Consider the following 20018-nt stretch of genomic DNA (forward strand, 5'->3'; position numbering starts at 1 on the left):
AAATAGCTTTTGGGTTCAATAAGTTCCATCAGTTATTTGAACGCGGGTTTCCATCGGGCAAATGCGCACGCCATTGTGTTTGCGCAAGCTGTTGCTCCTGCGCGCCTGCCATCTCGCCCATCTATAAAAGCTCCCCAGTCAGTCTGTTGCGTTTGCTGCCAAATGAGCAAACGCGCATTGATGCCGTTTGCCGGCGACTGCTCCAAACGAGCACAACAAAAGGCGGCGAGGCAGATGAGACGGTCCTTTCATCCTCGCCGCGGTACATTTGGATTTGGAGGGGGTGGCGTTTTCCGCAAATTCAGATGCTTCTTGTAAAGCATTGAATTGATTTTTTTTATTTTTATATAATAGCACACTGGATTCGTGCTACTAGTGGAGTTTACATGACACCCAATTTTGCTGTATCTGCACTTTACAATGATAGATTAACACATTCATTGCCAGACCAGCAAAAAAAATACATCATTTGACGTCTTTTTCCGTCAATGGCAGTGAATGAGTTAAGAATTTCTATTCGATTCGATTTTCCCTCCTGTCTCAGCTTCAAAATGGTTTGCTTTCCCTCCCCCATTGACAGCAACTGCAATTTTCACAAAACAAGCACTATCAAAATTAATCGATGATCAAATTAATCGGCACTATTTTAATAATCGAGTAAACGTTTGGAGCAATTTTTTTTTTATTTAAAATTGTCCAAATCCTCTGTGACAGCATATCAACGGGAATTTCTGTAGTCCTTGATGAAAGAAGACTGATTATCTTCTGTGTTTAATCAAAATAAGACATTTACAAACATTTCTTTTTTACTTTGGAAAACAATGACCGAACCGATGTAAAATAGTACAGTACAGTACTTTACTGTGTAATAACTAAATTAAAAAAACATACTTTTAATACTTTTTTTTAAAAAAAATTATATAAATAAAAAAAAAAAGACCATATGTGATGAATAAAAAAAAAAAAAAGCATTTATAATAAACTAAAAATCATACCGACCGAAAGGAAAAAAAAAAAAAAAAATGTATATAATTCATGGGAAAATTACAAAAAATGAAATTAATACGGATTTTCCATTATCACGGGTAATTTTTGGAACGTAACGCCCGCGATAAACGAGGGAACACTGTACATCAAACCCCGCCTTTTTTAATCACTATAACGAATATGAAGTGCGAAATAAACACTAATCACTGATTAATAAACAGTAATACAATTTTGTAATACAATTTAATGCAAAACTTCAATTTGATTAGTCGATTGAATAATCGTTAGATTAATGCATTCTAAAAATATTTGATAGTGACAGCACTATTTTCAGCAATTCATCTAAAAGGTAACGTCACAATACTTTTGCTCATTTAAGTCTTCAGAATACAACAAAACCGAAGAGCAACTGACCTTGCCGTTCCAATACTTTTGAAGGGCCTGTATATTACATTTAGACATGTCCTCGTCGGGAAATTACAGTCTGATCATTCCGTCAGCCCTTTGGTAAATAAATTCATCAAATGCGCTTTCAGTTCACATACTGGAACTCGTTTACTGGCCAGTTGCCGTGACCCAAATATGACCGAATGTTACGGCTCATTCTGGGCCTTGGCAAACGCGAACATACCGAGACTGGCTCTCTGACAGTGAATTATGTAAATACAAGCGGATCTGCCAGCCCCATTTGCATGGAGGCTTGAATAGTAACACTTATTACATTGGCGTCATCCAAGTGTTATTCTCACCTGTGTTAGAAAACACACAGTGGGAGGAGGAGGAGGAAGCGGGTCAATGAATATTTCATGAGTTTCATTACTGCATATTTATCATGCGTTCTACCATTCAGTCTGTTCACTCCGTCTGAGTCTTTGCCACCGGGCGATCTTTAACCGGGCCGCCAAGAAAAAGCCACGCATCTCATTTGACGGTCTCGCCAAGGGACGGAATCTCATTGGCTGGTCTGTTGTCAATTTGACGATAAGGACAGGATGTCAACGGGGGGATTTGGCAGAAATCTACGGCGGGAGTGGGTGGCTGTAGCCACTGATGCAGTCGCACGTGTTTATTAAAGCAATGTGTGGCCTAACAAGCATACACTTGTGAAGTCAAAACAATCGCTCAAAAAACTAACTATGTGTGGATAACAATCACACTGACTCATGGGGCAAAAAAATAAATAAATCATTTCAAACATATGCATGTCATAACAATCTCACACCTGTGGAGTCAAAATCATCTCTCTTAGTCTTAAATAATGACCACACAATCGTAAATTCAAGACAATTACTCACAAAGCTGACATGATAGATGACATAAGTTTGTGAAGTCAAAATGATCAGTTTCAAAGCTATGTGTGGCATAACAATTCAATCACACACCAGTGGAGCCAAAACTAATTACTCAAAAAAGCTACTCTTATGTTTGGGATCTTAGTCTTAAATACAACGGTCGCACAATTGTAAAAGTCAAGACAATTCCTCACAAAGCTGATGTGACATACAATTATGAAGTCAAAACAATCAGTCTCAAAGCTATGTGTGACATAATCACAAACCAGTGGAGCCAAAATAAATTACTCAAAAAAGCTACTGTATGCGTGGGATAACAATCACACTGACTCATGGGGTCAAAAAACAAACAAAAAAAAACATTTCAAACATATCGATGGCATAACAATCTCAAACTAGTGGAGTCAAAATCATCTCTCTTAGTCTTAAATACAATGGTCGCACAATCGTAAGGTCAAGACAATTACTCACAAACTTGACGTGACATAATTGTAAAGTCAAAACGATCAGTCTCAAAACTATGTGTGGCATAACAATCACACATCAGTGGAGCCAAAACAAATCACTCAAAAAGCTACTGTATGTGTGGGATAACAATCAAACTGACTCATGGGGTCAAAATAAAAAAACAATTTCAAACATATGCATGGCATAACAATCTCACACCTGTGGAGTTAAAATCATCTCTCTTCGTCTTAAGTATAACGGTCGCACAATCATAACGTTAAAGACAATTACACACAAAGCTGACGTGACAACACAATTGTGAATTCAAAACAATCAGTCTCAAGGCTATGTGCGGCATAACAATCACAATCACCAATTCGTGGAGTTCAAACCATAGCTTGTGAAGCTATGTCTGGCATCACAACCACCCTCTGATACAGGCAAATAAAATCACTGTCGTAACAATCACACACTTGTTTTAGTCAAAATAAATCACAAAGCTGTGAATGGCTTGACAATCTCATATTCTGTACATGTGAGACATATTAGGTTATATATAGCATAATAAAGATTTGAGAAAGAATGTGTAGTATAACAACCGCACACTTTTGTATCTGGCTTAAAAACAGTTACTAATATTTTGAAAAACATCAGAAATGGAAAATTAGTACAATGAATAAAATAATGAGTGAACCTGATTTAAATAAATCCATCAAAAAAGTATTGTTATATTTGGGATATAGTAATATTTTATTTTGATTTGATCAGGTTAAGTGGAATTTCAAAATGTTTGGAGATAAACAAGTACTTGTACTGTATTACATAGTTGTTTATTATTATTATTATTATTATTATTATTATCATCAATGTATCCCTAGCAATTATTATTTCCAAGAAAGTCTTCTTCAACACACTGTATTTGGGAGATGTCAACCAGTTTGTAAAGCACATGACTACCACCTACAGGACTGGAGTGGAACTGCGACTCAAATAACCCAATGCAGGTCTTCTGTTGCTCTTGTGCTTTTGTGCACACAAAATAATACTTTTCGGGAAACGTCATAACCTTGTGAATGGCATGTTTTTGTGTGCATGCACTTTTAAAAGATGTTTGCAGGGGCAAATTACCATTCTTTTGTACACCTGGAATGAAAAGAAAATCATGTTTTTCCTCATACAGTGCACAAGACCTTGTGTCTTGAAGGAAAGAGGACCTTATATGGGATCAAGCCAACAAATTTGGAGAGTAAACACACACACACACACACACACACACACACACACAAGTGACTGACTATACTCACAGCTGCTCAGCTAATGAAGGAAAATGTCATCAAACGCATCGTCTGTCGTCCTTTTGGCTCTCGCTCGCTCTCTCTCTCTCCTTTTAGCGTTGACTACACGGCAAACAGAACAGAACAAACACGAGTTCATATAAATGTCATTTCAAGTAATGAGTAGCTCATTTGCATCCATTGTTTCCTTTCTCTCCACGCGCACAGGCACACGTACACGCGCAAAGCAATTTCCAATCCAATCGATGCGCGTAGCTCACCTTCGTGACATCTGCTGGAAAAATTCAAATCCTTCAAATCTCGCCTTCCCCTTCTGTCTTGCCGGGCCTGGCGTGATGAATGATCTCTGGGGCCGATCAATTCTATTTAGATAAGCTCGCCTCCGGAGACGACAGGCCTGGGAAAGGAGGATGGATTTTTATTTATTTATTTATTTATTTATCTATTTATTTTTTGGAGTAAGTCAACAACAGGGAGGCCCAAGGTTATTGTGGTTTTTTTTTGGGTGGGGTGCTGCTCTCCGCACCTGATGCTCAACAACACCCGGGGTAGGTTTTGAACTTCAGGATGGAAGGAAGTATTTTGCAGTGAAATTAAATTAAAAAAAAAAACGAATAAAAATATCCAAGTAAAGTAAAGACTTGAAAAAAATATAGATTTAAGGTTGAAAGAACTATCTTGCGTTTCCTTTCACAAGCAAATGGAGGTTGAACGTGGGTTCAGTGGGTCAGTGCCTACATTTCCCATGCTGCTTTGCCCTCACTTGTCTGCCCTTATTTAGAGAAAACGTTGGGGAAAACGGTCACTTTTCATGTACGAGTCCTTTAACACAACAAATGAACTTGGCATTGTTTTCTTTCTTTGTCTTGCCAATTTTAGCCACACTCTGTCATGAATTAAGACCGTTAATGTCGCCATTTTCCTTAACAGGCTAACTCGGCTAGCTTATTAGCACTTCACCCAAGTCCGCATGAAAACTTTATTTAATACTACAGCAGTGACACATGTGTTTATAGTGACATTACTTACCATTATACTGTAAATGCTGCACCAATGGATAAAATACATCAACGACAGGGTTGGGGAAGACCTGCTGGGCAGGTCCAGAAAGTAAAAACCCTGCCACAGATTGGCTTTAGCCAACAGGTGCTTCTACTTAACGAGCAGGTAAAAGAGCTCATAGATGCACCTGTTGAGTGGAACCACCTGTGGGAAAACTGTTTCAGGGTTTATTCTCTGACCAACCCTAATCAACTAGCAGATAAAAAGAGAAAGGTGAAGACATGAGTTGTCAATCCCATTCAAGCGCCTACATTCCCCACGATGCTTTGTGCTAATGACGTCACCCATTGCCACATAAAGTGTTCACGCCACTAACCAAGTGCAAGTTTCTTTTTTTTTTTTTATTATTGTTTTGATTGTGGTATGTATTGCTTATGTTCTGATCTGTGGATTTGATGCATGTTAACATCAGATTGTTAATTTAAAAAAATCACGCCACTGACCCGTGCAAGGTGCAACCCGTTGAAGCGACAGGGCGGCCATCTTGCTCCTCCCATCTCGAGAGCAGACTATACAGTAATTTATAATGATCATTTATGAGAAGACAGTAAGACACTGATAATGTTTATGCTTAAGAACGAGCCAATATCGATTAACACTTTAATTTTATTTATTTTTACCTGTGTTCACATCTTCAAATGACATACAACATTCATAGGAAATCATAACGTTAAATTGAAATGTGAGAGTGAGATTCACGATACAGTAATTGGTTTTACCTTCACAACACATCCAAAAGAACAGCAGGGGATCGTCGAGGGGTGCCGTGTTCGGTATATAATGTTCACTTAGAAAAGTATTTTTATTTGATTTTTTTAAATACTTTGCAGAAGTAAATAACATTGACCCGAAATGGCATTTTGCATGGAGAATTACCAGGAAAAGTGCAAAAAGAATAAATGTGAATTACAGCATGCGTGAACCAAAGGGCTTGTGCTTTTAGATACAAAACACCACAGCGCCCCTCTGTGGTCGATTATTCGCACAGCACAGACACCCTGTAAGACACTCGTACATTCATTAATTTAATGTATTACATTTCTCTGAATATTTTACATTTATTTGATTATTTAAATATGATTTTAAGGAATTATATTTATTCAATTTTATCCTTTCACCCACCAGCTATGCCATGTTTTAACATAATTAGGACAATTATTGTAATTGCGCTTTGTTGTTGTTTTTGACAGCCCAAAACGCATATAAATATATATTTATATTTTAAAAAAATATTTATGTAGGGCACCTTTCAAAGGGCCCAACATTAAGTCATGAGGATAATTCAAGGGAAAGTAAATGTTTTTTTTTTTTTTTACAATATAATGTTCTAAGCGCCCCCCATGTCTCAACTATGTATCCTGATTAATATTGTGTTTGTGGAATATGAATCGAGCAGAAAAATGTTCCCGTTTGTATCACTCTTGGGAGGCGCCGATTTTGCCACGTTATCCACTGAGAATGACGTCACAGGGCCAAACGACTCAGCTTGCGAACGTCACATGAAGAAACCCAAAAGCCTAGGTGAACTGTTGCGGTCGTTACCTGAGCAACTGTGATGTCAATTTCAGTCGACAGCCCGTGGAAAAATAGCCACCCCCTGAGATGAATAAAAATGGCTGTATTTTGCTTATTCATTTTCATCTTCAATAAACACATTCATGAGAATGCCGTGTTTAGACTAGAGGGAACATTTTTGATTTTATTCATACTAAGGATATTTTTGTATATTATGTTTACTTCTGAGGCGACATATATAGTCATATATTTTCAAGTACGTACACAGATTACATCCAGAAATGTTGTTGTGTTTTTGAGAAAGGAAAAACTCGTAATCCTTTCAATTACTGCATTATTTTTCTTCTTTTTCAAAAATCTGTTACAACCAATTTGAGGTCTTCACCATTACGCCGAGTGAACCGACACCTGCACGTGGGTGGTCTCGGTTCCTGGCTCCTCCCCCGCCATCAGCCCCGTCTCCGCCGCCGTCCCGTCACTGGCCGCCTCCCTCCCGCTCTCCGGCGGCTCGCCGTTGCCCGCCTGTTCGGCGCCGGCGCGGCAGTTGAGTAAGAGCGGCGGCAAGGGGACGCTGCGGGCCAGCTCCTCCATGTGGCGCGCAAACTCCTTGGTCTTGTACTGCGTGACCTTGGCCAGCTCCAACGTCTTGGCCGATGTGAGGATGGGAATGCGGCGGGCGATCTCCACGGCCTTCTGGAGCTTCTCGGCGCCGTCGGTGCGGAAGAACTCGTTGACGGCCTGCTCGGTCTTCTTCAGGTGGCTTCGGACCATGCCCAGCAGGGCCACGTTGAGGACCATGGTCACGGAGAAGGCCGCCAGGCACACGCCCACGTAGTACACGCCCAGGCCGCTGTGGGTGTAGGCCACGCGGACCGTCAGGCTGTAGCTGCCGCCGTCCGACACGCACGTGTAACGGCCGCGGTCCTCGAAGGAGACGCCGGTGATGTTGAGTTGCCCGCTTTCCTCGATAAGCCACTTCCCGCCTGCGGGAGACAAAATGGAGGGTGTGAAACCGTGACCGTGCTCCCACCTGTGCCTACAAAACTTGGAGATTACTAACATGTTAAGTTGCCTGCTTTCCTTCATAAGTCACTTCCCATCTGCAGTAACAAAGCAATTTTCCCGATAAGCCTTTTCCCCAAAAGCAGTGACAAACCAAAGGAGAAGGCTTTTTGTGGTCCTATTTCCTTGATAAGCCCCTCCCCCACCAGATGTGACAAAGCCCTCGATAAGCCACTTGCAGTCAGCAGGCACAAAACTATGAACATAACTATGGGGTTGATGTATGATGTTGCTGTTTCCTTGACAAGCCAGTTCCCGTCTTGCAAGGACAAAAGTTGAAGAGATCTAGGATGTTAAGTTGCCTTGTTTCCTTGATAAGCCACTTCACACCTGAAGTAACAAAGCTGTTTCCCCAATAAGCCATTTCCCAAAAGCATTGGCAAGACAATAGATATGGCGTTCACTTTCCTTGATAAGCCAATTCCTGCCTATAGGGACAAAACAGTTTTGAAAACGCTATATAATATATATATATATATATAATATATAATATATAATAACGCTATATATACATATGACTTGACTTAGTCATTATGTTACCCTGTTTCCTTGATAAACCACTTCCTACCGACAGTGACAAAACTATAGAGATGACTGGGATGTTAAGTTGCCCTGCTTCCTTGATAAGTCTGTTTTTGTCTTGCAGGGACGAAACAATAGAGATCGAGTAGTTACGTTGCCTTGTTTCCATGATAAGCCACTTCCCACCTGCAGTAACAAAGCTGTTTCTCCAATAAGCAATTTCCCAAAAGCAGTGGCAAAACAACAGATATGGCTTTTAGTTTCCTTGATAAGCCAATTCTTCCCTATATGGACAAAACAGAGACAAAACAGTGGTCATGAAGTTGCCCTGTTTCCTTGATAAGCCCATTTTTGTCTTGCAGGGACAAAACTACAAAGATATAGTTAAGTTGCCTTGTTTCCTTGATAAGCCCATTTGTCTCTTGCAGGGACAAAACTACAAAGATATAGTTAAGTTGCCTTGTTTCCTTGATAAGCCACTTCCCGCCTGCAGTAACAAAGCTATTTCCCCGATAAGCCATTTCCCAAAATCAGTGGCAAAACAACGGCTTTGGCTTTTAGTTTCAAAACAACGGCTTTGGCTTTTAGTTTCCTGATCCTGTTTCCTTGATAAGCCACTTTTTACCCAGGCAAGAATCTGCCATTTTCTCAACAAATCGCAATCCAACCGCAGAGACAAAACAATGGGTGTTATGCAGCCCTTTCCTTTATATGCCAATTCCTACCCACAGCGACAAAACAACAGATGACTAGATATTAAGTTTCCCATTTCTCCAATAAGTCACTTCCCCAATAACAGTGATATAGCAATGGAGATGACAAGTTTCCTTGATAAGCCACTTCTCACCTGCAGTGACAAAAACCTGTTTCTTCGACAAGTCACTTCCCACTCACAGTGACAAATAATAATAAGTCACAGTGACAAATAATATTTCCTCAATAAGCCACTTCCCACCTATAATTATAGAACAACATAGACTACTGTGATATCAACTCAACTCAAGTTTATTTATGCAAACGTGTCGTTTTTCCTCACTAAACCACAATGTAGGGCTTCCACCTACCTGGGTCCTCGACCAGCAGACGACCGCCGGGACCGTACCACTTGACATCACGGCGGACCCCCGTCACGTTGCACTCGATTAGTGCATCGGTTCCCTCCTTGAGCACAACAACGGCGAACACGGTCTCCATCTCCGAACGGTTCTCAGCGCCATCTACCACGCAGATGCAGAGAAGCAGCAGCAAAGTGATGCTTTCAGCCGTCAGCATGTCGACATGGAGCAGACCTGCAGAAACGGGTCGGGCGACATTTTTACACCCCTCATTATCGGTTATTGTAGTTGGATGTGCAGTGGAACCTCCAACCAATGTATAATAAAAGTAAAATTAAATAAAATTACTTGATTTTACATCATCAAAAATTGAAGGTTCCAACACGCACATGCACATGCAGACCTGCTAGTGAATCAGTTCTTACTTGTACTCAGGCGAACTGCAAAGAATAAAAAAATAAAATAAAATCCTCAATCGATGTAAACTACTTCCAATATTAAACGCTTACAAATTCCGCAAACGTGTAAAATGACTCGTTCTTTCACGCATAAGCTCTCTTGTTCACATCAAAACTGCATTACTTTAAAAGTTGAAAAGTTCGATTCGATTGTGTCGTCTACTTCCGCGTTAAGGTAGAAAACTGGCGTAAACCGAGTAGGCGTGGCTTGCTGTCAGGTAAAGCAACGAAAAAGCTAAGCCGTTTTTTTTTTTTTTTTTTTTTTAAATTATGCTATAACTTGGAATTATAGTTAAATGACTATGTGAGATATATTGAATGTATTTGCAATATATTCATAGTTATTTAAATGCTGTTCTCGTTGTCAAATCTAGAGGTAAACACGGAAGTTATTGTCTACTTCCGGCGTTGAGGTAGCCAATAGTAGTCGAGTAAGTAGGCGCTGCTAACTGGCAGGTAAATCCCAAATGGTCAAGCGTCGTCATCTTTTTTGAAATTGTTTGAATTGTACTGCATTCACATGTATTTTATCTCTACAATTATTAATATTTTCGTATGTATTATACACATTAGCAACTCTAGACAACTACCGGAAGTTTACAATTTTAACGAACTTCGCCGTTTTTTTTTGTTTTTTTTTCAAAATTATAAACAATAATTGTAGTTTTATTTATATGTATTGTTACGTTGGATACATAATAATATTTATAGATGCCAATTTACTTTATTTACTGGTTAATCGCAAGGCTATGTTCAATATGTCATTAATAACATTTTCTAACAGCTTCAAGAAATGTATAAATTAGATTTTAGTTTGAAACATCCAACCGGATCCTTTTAGGTTGCCTATGTGTTAGAGGGGTACAAGCGCATGTGACGTGGCTATGGACTAATCCATCTTGAAGACAAAAAGACAGGCAACATTTTGAACATTTAGACAGTTTATCCCCTCTAAGAACACAAGACTTACATCGAATCATAAACTCATTTCGTAGGCATATGCATTTTTGCTGTTAAGAGGGAAACTTTGCACGGAGGCTAGCGTAACTGCTAGCATCCACACTTTGACAGCTGCAAAGAAGAGGCAAGGTGAGTTGTTTACAAAATGATGACTCCTAAAAACATATAAAATGGTATCGAAATGCATGAAAAGCCATCCAATTTACATTTTGTTTTTTGTTTTTTTGTTTTTTTTTACACAACCGCTAGTTTGCCAAAGCTATGGCATAGTATCTCTGGTCGAAACTTGTACGAATTCATATCAAATAGCAAATACTGTAAACACAAAATTGGCTGACAAATGACGTCACCTCTTAGTAGTTTCAATCACATGATAAGGCTCAACGAACGTCCCAAATCAATCGTTTTACGGACTTTGTTCCTACACGTAGCCTATAGATATGTGTCTGTTTATGGTCCAAAAGACACACTTCCGTGAGTGTTATCAACTATCAATCAGGGGTAAGACATTTATTTGTTAATAAACACCAATTCTTCATTTAAATAACATAGTGCAGTGGGTTAAGGATGGTATGAAGATAGGAAAGAAGGAAGGAAGCAATGAATGATGAAGGCAGAAAGAAAGAAAAAAAAAAAGGATGGGAACAACGAATGGGGGAGGATGGATAAAGGGAGCAAATGATGGAAGGGAGTGAGTGGAAGGAATGAAAGAATGAACAAGGATGGATGGACCGACCGTATCATCTTTACAGATGCCACTTCTTTTCCCGGCAGGCATGCGCTAAGAGTCGACCATGTCGGACAGCGAAACTACCGCGCCCCAAGTTCAGGATGCCGAGGCGCCCGACGGCTCCCCGCCGTCTTCTCCTGACGTGTCGACCGATGTGGCGCCCACCAGGAAAGCCAGGCGGAGGGCGGAGGTCAAAGCGCAAGTGGAGGAGACGCCCAAAGTGGACGAGCAGCCTGCAAAGGTAGCCGACAATCGCGTAATATAAAAAACGGTTTTGTTCACAAAAACTAAGAGCCATCTCAATTGCTTATGAAACTCTTTTTTTTCTTTTTTTTTTTTTAATCACAAAGATATATAAATTAATTAATCAGTTATTTGAGCACAAGGAGTAAACATTAATCCAAATGGAGTCATTTTGTCCATAAAAGAAAAAAAAGAGCTAATCTTGAAGCTAATCTTTTGTTCACAAAAGGTTGACAAAATCCAAATATAGTTTTTGATTTAACAAAGTGATACAAATAAATGTTTATGTTTCATTTAACACAAACAAATCCACATTCTTTACAATTTGTTTGAGCACAAAAATGTTTATAGATGAGTGTCCAACAAAAAGTAAAAAAAAAAAAAAAAAAAAAAAAGACATATCTATCAAAATGTCTATCAATTTTCTTATTTAGCAAAAATATGTCTTCATTAAAAAAAATTTTTTTTTTAAAAACAGGCCCAAAGTCCTAGTGTACACAAAAACAAAAAAAAGACAAAAAAACCCCCATTGTTGTTCACAATTATTTGTATTTAGCAAATAGACACAAATAAAATCCTTCATTCACAAAATGTAAAAACATTTCCAGATTTAGTCTTTTTTTGTTCATGTTTTTATTGAACAAAAAAAAAATCCAAATGGGGAAAAAGAAACAAATAAAGGAAAAAAAGGAGAATTTTAGTCTTTTGTTCACAAAAGTAAAAAAAATTAATAAAATGATTCATTTCTAAATTATTTAATTTTTAAATTAAAATTTATTAAAAGACGCAATTGAAGTTTGCTGTTCAAATAAATGACAAAAAGGATTCAAACACACTCCCTTTCCGTTCACATAAAGTTATTTTAAAAGTCATCAATAAAAGTTTGCTCAGTGAGTACGGACGCCATCTTCCTCCATATGACAGATTGTGCTCCTCCTTTTAGGCGCCACCGAGTCAATCCACAGTTTCCCAGGGAGGTTGGGGTTACTGGGGCGACTGGGGCAAATCCATCCTGTCCACCGCCACCGCCACCGTGGCCACTGTGGGTGAGTAAAAAAAGTCCACTAACCTTCGCGCGCCGTGACATCACGTTTGTGACGTCGTCGTCGTCGTCATCATCGCCCGTTAGGCCAGGGCCTGACGCAAGTCATCGAGAAGGCCGAGACGTCGCTGGGCATCCCCAGCCCCGTCGAGCTGACCGCTCAAACGCCAGACGACGAGAGGCGGGAAGGAGGCGGTGAGACGGAACGGATGGGCGGCGACGGCGCCGCGACGGTGGGCGCCGCCATGGGGATGCTCACGTCGCTCACCAGCGTCGTTCAGAACACGGTAAGACCAAACGGGAGCCGCTTTTAGCAGATCATATTTGGATTTTTTTTTTTTTAACAAAATATATTATTTGGTCATATTTTTAAAAACGTATTTATTTTTTTAACAAAGTATATTATTATTATTATTTTATTATTTTTTTTTTAAAAAGAAGCTATTTTTATAACAAAATATATTATTTGGCCATTTTTCTAACAAGCTTTTTTTTTTTTTTTTAACAAAATATATTATTTGGTTAATTTTTTTTAAAAGTTTTTTTTTTTTAAACAAAATATATTATTTGGTTAATTTTTTTTTAAAGTTTTTTTTTTTTTAAACAAAATATATTCGTTTTTTTTTTAAGTGTTTTTTTTGTGAGCATAGTACTATGCTCTATTTTGGAGCACATTTTTTCTTATCAATAAAAATTAAAAGTATTCTTTGATATTTAATTCAACATTTATCTACTATGATTGACATCAGCCTCCATCTTTTTTCAACACATGTAAACAAAAGAACAAAAAAAGATGGCTTACTTATTGAACAATCATGTTTTGTTTGTTTATTTATTTATTTTTTATACTTTTTTTTTTTTTTTTTTACTTTTAAAGCCAAAAGTGCATCAATGTAGTCAATAGGTGGCGCCGATCTCGTGCCCACAGGGTAAGACAGTGATCAGCGGCGGCTTGGACGCTCTGGAGTTCATCGGGAAGAAGACGATGGACGTGATCGCGGAGGGCGACCCCGGCTTTAAGAAAACCAAAGGCCTCATGATCAGGAACGCCACTCTCTCTCAGGTCAATTAGCAAATTGAGCGGCAAATTCAAGAACAATATGGCAAATGTATTTTTTTTTAATGTGTGCTTTATTTTATTAACAATTGTTTTTTGTTTTTTGTTTTTTTAATTTTGAATTTTTTATTAAATGTATTTTTTTGTTTTGTTATAGTTATTTTGTTGTCGGAAAGAACGGCAAGAGCCCAAGAAGTGACGCATGTGTATTTTTTTTTTTTTGTCAGGTGTTGAGGGAGGCCAAGGAGCGAGAGGAGCTTCAAACGGAGGAGTCGTCCGATTCAGAGAAGAAGGTGGTGGCTCACTACGGGGTTCTCTTTGACCAATACCAAGGCCTGGCTCATCTCGAGGCGCTAGAGATGCTTTCTCGGCAAAGCGAGTCAAAGGTTGGATGGAAGGGACGGCGAGAAGATGACGTTTTGATGATATATATGTATATGTATATATATATTTTTTTCCTGCCAGGTGAAGTCAGTGTTGACGACACTGTCGGGGGACGAGCTGAGTAAGCTGAGAGACGAGCTGGAGCTCATCAAGGACGCCTTCTCCGTGATGGAGTTTGACGACGAGGATGTGGATGAGAAGAAAGGTACAAAATCCAACGCAAATTTGCCAATAGGAAGTCACCTCAATTCCATGAATTCGTGCCCAAGTAAAAGTTGCGTTTCACGTCCCGTGGCGATCATCTCGGGTACGATTGTGCGTAATTCCAGACCAAGATGGCGCCGAGTTTGAGGCGGAGCTCGCCCAGGCCCTGGATGGTCTCAGTGTTTCCACTACGGCAGAAAAACTCAGCAAGGTGTGGGATTATATACATTTTGGATTTTTCATTTTTAGTTAGCTTTTATTTTGTTTTTAGAGCAAGTTTGTTTTTATTTTCCAAAAATGCTTTTTCATTTCATTTTTATAATTTAGTTGTTTTTTTTAAATATATGGACTAGTATAAAATACTAAGTATTGTGGAATAATTTAAGAAAGACCTCTCTTTTTTTGTAGCAATGGATGTGCAGGTAAACTGAAAAAAATAAAAATAAAATAAACCCTGCAAGCTCACGTATCATATAATAATCCATAAAGCATTTATGCAACAATGGGTGACTACCTAACAGGCCTGCAAAGACGCCTGCGGTGTGGTGCTGGACCTGAACAAACCGCTGGAGGACGATGAGGAAGAAAAGACCATGCTCACAGTGGAGGTATGGACACATTGAATGGAACAGCACCATCTTGTGGTCAGAGCATGAAACTGCTTCATTTCATTTAGTAATTCTAGGCAAAGCAGAAAGCAGCCATACACATCCTCTCGATTCCATTTCATCTGCGCCACAGTACTACTTTTATGAATGAGGTTTTTACTCACCAGGAGGTGAACGCCGCCGCCATCAGGAGTCTGGCCGAGCTGACGGCACGCTCCATCGAGCTTTTCCACAAGCTGGGCGAGAGCCTCCTGTTGTCCAACGGTGACGTGGAGGCCGGCGTCCTGTCACAGTAAGACGGATGATGTCTTTACAAGCCTTTTTTTTTTTTTTTTTTTTACACCCTCAGGCCTCGTTCCTTCTTTAGCTTGTTTGGGGCTGTTTATTAGGTAACAGTAAGCGACAAGCTATGATTTGTTTATTTAATGATTTATTTGGCTCAACCAATGTAAATAGCAGCTAGCGGTGGCATTAGCTGCGGCGTTAACGCTTAGCGTGACATGCTAACTAGTCAAAACGTCAGCATCAACATTTGACAATAAAGACATGAAACAAATTAGCTGTAATCAAACTAGAAAGAAAAATACCCCAATTAAAAAAAGCCAGTAAATTCAATACAAGTAGTATATTATTTAAAGGACTAAATTTGGAAATGACAGAAACCGACACCCTCTGGATATTTTCCTTACGTTTGCATTAACACAGCTAAAAGCTCCTCCTTCCTTTTTCCGCCTCAGGCTGATGGTCGTGCTGTGTAAAGAAGTTTCGTTGCTTTCTAAGAAGTTCACCGCCTGTCTAACAGCAGCCGGGGTGAGTAGAACGATAGCTATTGGAAAAACAGAATAAAGAGTCAGGGATTTACTTGTTTGTTTTCCCCCCCTCCCCTCCCAGTCAAACGAGAAGGGAGAAGTCCTCAACCCGCTGATCACAGGAGTCTTCTTAGAGGTTTGTGTCTGAATTTAAGAGCTCAGGGTATGTGGCTCATAATGGCTAAAACCTCTTCCCCCTCTCGCAGGCGTCCAACAGCGCGTCGTACATTCAGGATGCCTTCCAACTTCTCATGCCCATCCTGGAGATCTGCCACATCCAGAGGACAGCCAACGCAACCGACTCCTGAGAGGAGACCATTTGTTTTTTTTTCTTTAAGTTTCTATTTCAACCAGTGTTAACTCTACTTTTTTGGATGCATCCAACTTGCCACTGTATTCACGTCCATCCAAAATTATCTCTCCCTCATTAAAGTCAAAGCTCAGGTGGTCAGATATGAAGCCTTGTGGTCAGGTCATGTGCAGAGTAGTATGACAAACATAATGAAGTGCTTTAAAATAAAACATTTTACAGGTAAAATTGTGTTGCGTGTGTTTTCATTCCGCCACTGAGCTGAACTTCAATCAATAAAATTAAAGTGAAAACAGCTCAGCATGTATAAATATATTTTTCTATATTTATTATAAGGAATAATGTGTATTTATGTCACAAAAGTACATTACAAAATTGGTGATATACTATATAACATAAATATACTTATATTTGACATTTTTTAAACAATATTTTATACTTTAACTTTTAAGACATTTTAAACTTATTTTATTCATAAACATTTACATCTTTTCACTTGAATTCTTTTCTTTGAATTTAAGAAAAGTCGTAATTGATTTTTTTAAAATAAAGTTTGATATAGAGAACATTACTGTAAATTTATTTTTTTCCAAAAATTTAATTTCGAAAGTTGCTCCATGCACCCTCCGAAAGACAGGTGGCGATAATTACATCAACCGGAAGCCCCAGCCACCACAAAAATAGGAAGCAACGCGAGTCGCAGCGGAAACTACGGAGAAGTCCAGTGCGGCGCTTGCTAGCTCGGCTGCGGGCACGTCGAGGAAATTCTCAGGTACAAGCCTTTTTCTTTATTATTTTCATTTGTGCGTCAGCTGTTTTTAGTTGTCGATATGCGTAGTCGTTGTCGTAGACGAGACAAAAACGGAGCAGCTGAGGGACCCAATTGTTGTTCGCGCCTTCGTTCGCGAGAGAATTCGCTGGCTAGTAAACGTTAGCATTGGTGCTGAACCCCCGGCGTCGGTGCCGTTACTTGTCCCGTTATGAATTCTCTATTGCCTTCTATTTTATGTTTACACGGTTGTTTAATGTCGTGGAATTACTGCTGGCTTCTTAGTGACTACAATGCAACGAAAGCAACGTGTTCGCGTGTCTATCTATCTACAGTAAACAACTTCGAGCACGGTACCCAGCATGCAACGCGCACTACTAAAATAAATCAATATTAGAAGCTTAAGTTAATGGAGGCTATTGTATGTGGTCTTTCCTGAAATGTCCTCATATGCCAGGAGATGGTGCCAAAGCGCTGCCTAGTAGGAAAGTAGTCAAGGTTGCACGTTGAATTGATGCGTCTGGATGGAGAGCTGATTTTCCCCTCAAATGTATTTCATCCCGAATGCGTATTTTCAGATATTTGCCCCCACCCCCGAGCTCCCTCACCCCCTACCCCCCAGAGCGCTGCCAACTAACCGGTGGGGGATCATCGAGAGGTCTCGTGAGCCGCCGCCAACATGCCGGCTGCACTCACGGACGCCAGCCAGATCATCTGCGAGGTCTGGGCCAGCAACGTGGACGACGAGATGAAGAAAATCCGACAGATAATCCAGAGCTACAACTATATCGCCATGGTAACCAATTACATAATTACCACCCACCCCCACCCCTCACAAAGTTAAACAGTGTTTGACCAAAAAGCAGCCATCGTTGGTCATAGGTTGCAAAGACTTAGAAACGGACTCGTTTTTGTCTCGCCAGGACACGGAATTCCCCGGCGTGGTGGTGCGGCCGATCGGCGAGTTCCGCAGCACGGTGGACTACCAGTACCAGCTGCTGCGCTGCAACGTGGACCTGCTGAAGATCATCCAGCTTGGCCTCACATTCATGAACCAGGATGGCGACTACCCGCATGGCACCACCACCTGGCAGTTCAATTTCAAGTTCAACCTCACGTACGCCATATTTCATATTTCTTTAACACCTAGCATATTCAGGCTGAACAAAAGGGGTTCAAGAATTCAGCCTTGAGGGACCCCATATGATGTCATGGCCATTTGATCCAATTCTAAACTTCCAGTGGTCATAAATCACTGTTTTCTTTCATTGTTCTAGAGAAGACATGTATTCTCAGGACTCGATCGACCTCCTGCAGAACTCGGGCCTGCAGTTCAAGAAGCACGAGGAGGAAGGCATCGACACGCTCTACTTCGCCGAGCTGCTCATGACGTCGGGCCTGGTACTGTGCGACAACGTCAAGTGGCTCTCGTTCCACAGGTGGATGCCGGATTTTTTATTTTTTTATTTTATTTTTTTTTTAAATATAAATTCTAGCGCCGCTCGAGGTGGTCATGACAACAACGACTGCTTTATGTTTCTCCAGCGGGTACGACTTTGGTTACCTGGTGAAGCTGCTGACGGATGCCAGGCTGCCCGAGGAGGAGCACGACTTCTTCCAGATTCTCAACCTCTTCTTCCCCGCCATCTATGACGTCAAATATTTGATGAAGAGCTGCAAGAACCTCAAGGTACACAACAAACATGCCACATGGTTACATTTTATGGTCTTATGTCTGGAAAAAACAAACGGTTTCCTCAGTGGGCTCAAGAAAAATCATTTGAAAATTTGTTATGTTAATATTAGCATCCTGGGAGTGCGGGACGGCTGTCTAAACAGAAATAATATGCATTTTGGAAACATAAGTTTAAGTGTAAAATGGATCCTTTTTTTTTTTTTTTTTTTTCTGTTGACTTAACTCCAAACTTATTTAACCTAAGTGCTATGCTAACATTAGTGTCCATTCATGGTAAGATGGAGCCTTTTAGAGATAAAGCCGTTTTAGGTTCATCTCACTAGCCTGAACAGTTTTATTAAAAGGTGCCGTGATAACAGACTATGCTAACATTTTTTATTGTGCTAATGTGGATCTGGGTTATAGGAAGGCTATTTTAACGCCAATTCACCAATCTAAACAAACGACCATCCCCCACCCCCCCAAGAAATTAAAAGTTGCTATGCTAACATTAGCATACATTCATGGTACGATGGAGCCTTTTCGGAGTACAGGAAACCATTTTAGGTTCATCTCACTTGTCTGAACAGTTTTATTAAAAAGGTGCTGTGATAACATTAGCATATGCTAACATTTTTTATTGCGCTAAGGCGGATCTGGGTTATAGGAAGGCTATTTTAACGTCGATTCACCAATCTAAACACAAGATAAATGAAATGTTGCTATGCTAACAGTGACTCGCGTTTTCGTCTTTCAAGGGCGGCTTACAGGAAGTAGCGGACCAGCTGGAGCTGAAGCGTATCGGACGGCAGCATCAAGCGGGTTCCGACTCGCTGCTCACCGGCATGGCCTTCTTCAGGATGAAAGAGGTAAAAGCGCACGCTCCCCCAAGCACGGGACGACGTTTAAGTTGCCTGCCACTGACCGGCCCGTCTTTGGTTTGTTCCCCCGCCAGCTGTTTTTCGAAGACAACATCGACGACGCCAAGTATTGCGGCCGCTTGTACGGCCTGGGCTCGGGCTCCACGCAGCCCCAGAACGGCATCTCCAGCTCGGGCCAGGAGGAGAGCAACAACAAGCACTGACTCTCCCGGCCTCGCTGTCCTTGCACTTGTTTTAAAGAACCTTTTAAATATTTTTTTTTGTTTTGTTTTTGTTCTTTTGGGTTCGCTTGTCGTCGTTAGCGAAGCGTGGGACCACAACACCAGCGGCGGTTTTTCTTACCAGGTTGCGCTCACTCCGTTTTTAAAGTGAACGCCGGTAGGGCCCTCCACCCATTGTAAATTCTATTGTATCTTTCTTTTTTTCTTTTTTTTTGGAAAGAGAAATAAAAATGTTTTAGAATTTTTCTCCAGATGTCAAAGCGACAACGTTTTAAACGCATGCGTCCGTTTTTTGTCCGGGCCAAACTACTGTCGGCGTGAAGATGTTACCGTTGCTTTTATGTTCTGACTCGTTTTAAATTGTTGTACATTAAATTGTTTTGTATTTTCAATGTACACTCACTTCATTTGGATTTTTTTTTTAAGTGTG

At 40.2% G+C, this 20018-nt stretch overlaps 4 protein-coding genes across 10 annotated transcripts in view; 2 read left to right on the forward strand and 2 right to left on the reverse strand.

Annotated features, from left to right (window-relative positions):
- LOC144005792 (polypeptide N-acetylgalactosaminyltransferase 10-like) overlaps window positions 1-5169 on the reverse strand; it is a 66869-nt gene extending 61700 nt beyond the window's left edge. Inside the window, exons 1-3 of the transcript XR_013279655.1 lie at window positions 5051-5169; window positions 4282-4418; window positions 4031-4123 (exon numbers count right to left, since the gene is read on the reverse strand). The gene's annotated coding sequence lies outside the window, so the exon portion shown is untranslated. The remainder of the gene's footprint in view (window positions 1-4030; window positions 4124-4281; window positions 4419-5050) is intronic.
- A 506-nt stretch (window positions 5170-5675) lies between these two features.
- LOC144006474 (microfibrillar-associated protein 3-like) lies at window positions 5676-16467 on the reverse strand. 3 transcript variants are annotated; one of them, XM_077505335.1, is made up of 5 exons: window positions 15613-16467; window positions 15088-15207; window positions 11392-11618; window positions 9247-9471; window positions 5676-7581 (listed from the first exon to the last, which is right to left on the reverse strand). In XM_077505335.1, the coding sequence occupies exons 4-5, from the start codon at window positions 9452-9454 to the stop codon at window positions 6986-6988; spliced, it is 804 nt and encodes a 267-aa protein (XP_077361461.1). In that variant the 5' UTR covers window positions 9455-9471; window positions 11392-11618; window positions 15088-15207; window positions 15613-16467; the 3' UTR covers window positions 5676-6985. The 3 variants fall into 3 exon arrangements, with proteins under 3 accessions (XP_077361461.1, XP_077361462.1, XP_077361460.1); XM_077505336.1 differs by lacking the exons at window positions 15088-15207; window positions 15613-16467 and adding an exon at window positions 12698-12950; XM_077505334.1 differs by lacking the exons at window positions 11392-11618; window positions 15088-15207; window positions 15613-16467 and adding an exon at window positions 9663-10062.
- Window positions 9325-16270, forward strand: fam114a2 (family with sequence similarity 114 member A2). 5 transcript variants are annotated; one of them, XM_077505330.1, is made up of 13 exons: window positions 9325-9483; window positions 11430-11626; window positions 12572-12674; window positions 12758-12957; window positions 13599-13733; window positions 13955-14113; window positions 14193-14316; window positions 14441-14526; window positions 14837-14923; window positions 15091-15215; window positions 15661-15733; window positions 15815-15868; window positions 15939-16270. In XM_077505330.1, the coding sequence occupies exons 2-13, from the start codon at window positions 11450-11452 to the stop codon at window positions 16038-16040; spliced, it is 1425 nt and encodes a 474-aa protein (XP_077361456.1). In that variant the 5' UTR covers window positions 9325-9483; window positions 11430-11449; the 3' UTR covers window positions 16041-16270. The 5 variants fall into 5 exon arrangements, with proteins under 5 accessions (XP_077361456.1, XP_077361458.1, XP_077361454.1 ...); XM_077505332.1 differs by lacking the exon at window positions 9325-9483 and adding an exon at window positions 10040-10151; XM_077505328.1 differs by lacking the exon at window positions 9325-9483 and adding an exon at window positions 10537-10784.
- Window positions 16468-16679: 212 nt separating the features above from the next.
- On the forward strand, window positions 16680-19984 carry cnot8 (CCR4-NOT transcription complex, subunit 8). The gene is made up of 7 exons (XM_077505376.1): window positions 16680-16814; window positions 17390-17607; window positions 17735-17928; window positions 18089-18250; window positions 18357-18501; window positions 19245-19355; window positions 19442-19984. The coding sequence occupies exons 2-7, from the start codon at window positions 17491-17493 to the stop codon at window positions 19568-19570; spliced, it is 858 nt and encodes a 285-aa protein (XP_077361502.1). The 5' UTR covers window positions 16680-16814; window positions 17390-17490; the 3' UTR covers window positions 19571-19984.
- Window positions 19985-20018: the final 34 nt, after the last annotated feature.

Source organism: Festucalex cinctus, chromosome 18 (assembly GCF_051991245.1).
Source record: "Festucalex cinctus isolate MCC-2025b chromosome 18, RoL_Fcin_1.0, whole genome shotgun sequence".
In the NCBI taxonomy this organism is placed as follows: Eukaryota; Metazoa; Chordata; class Actinopteri; order Syngnathiformes; family Syngnathidae; genus Festucalex; species Festucalex cinctus.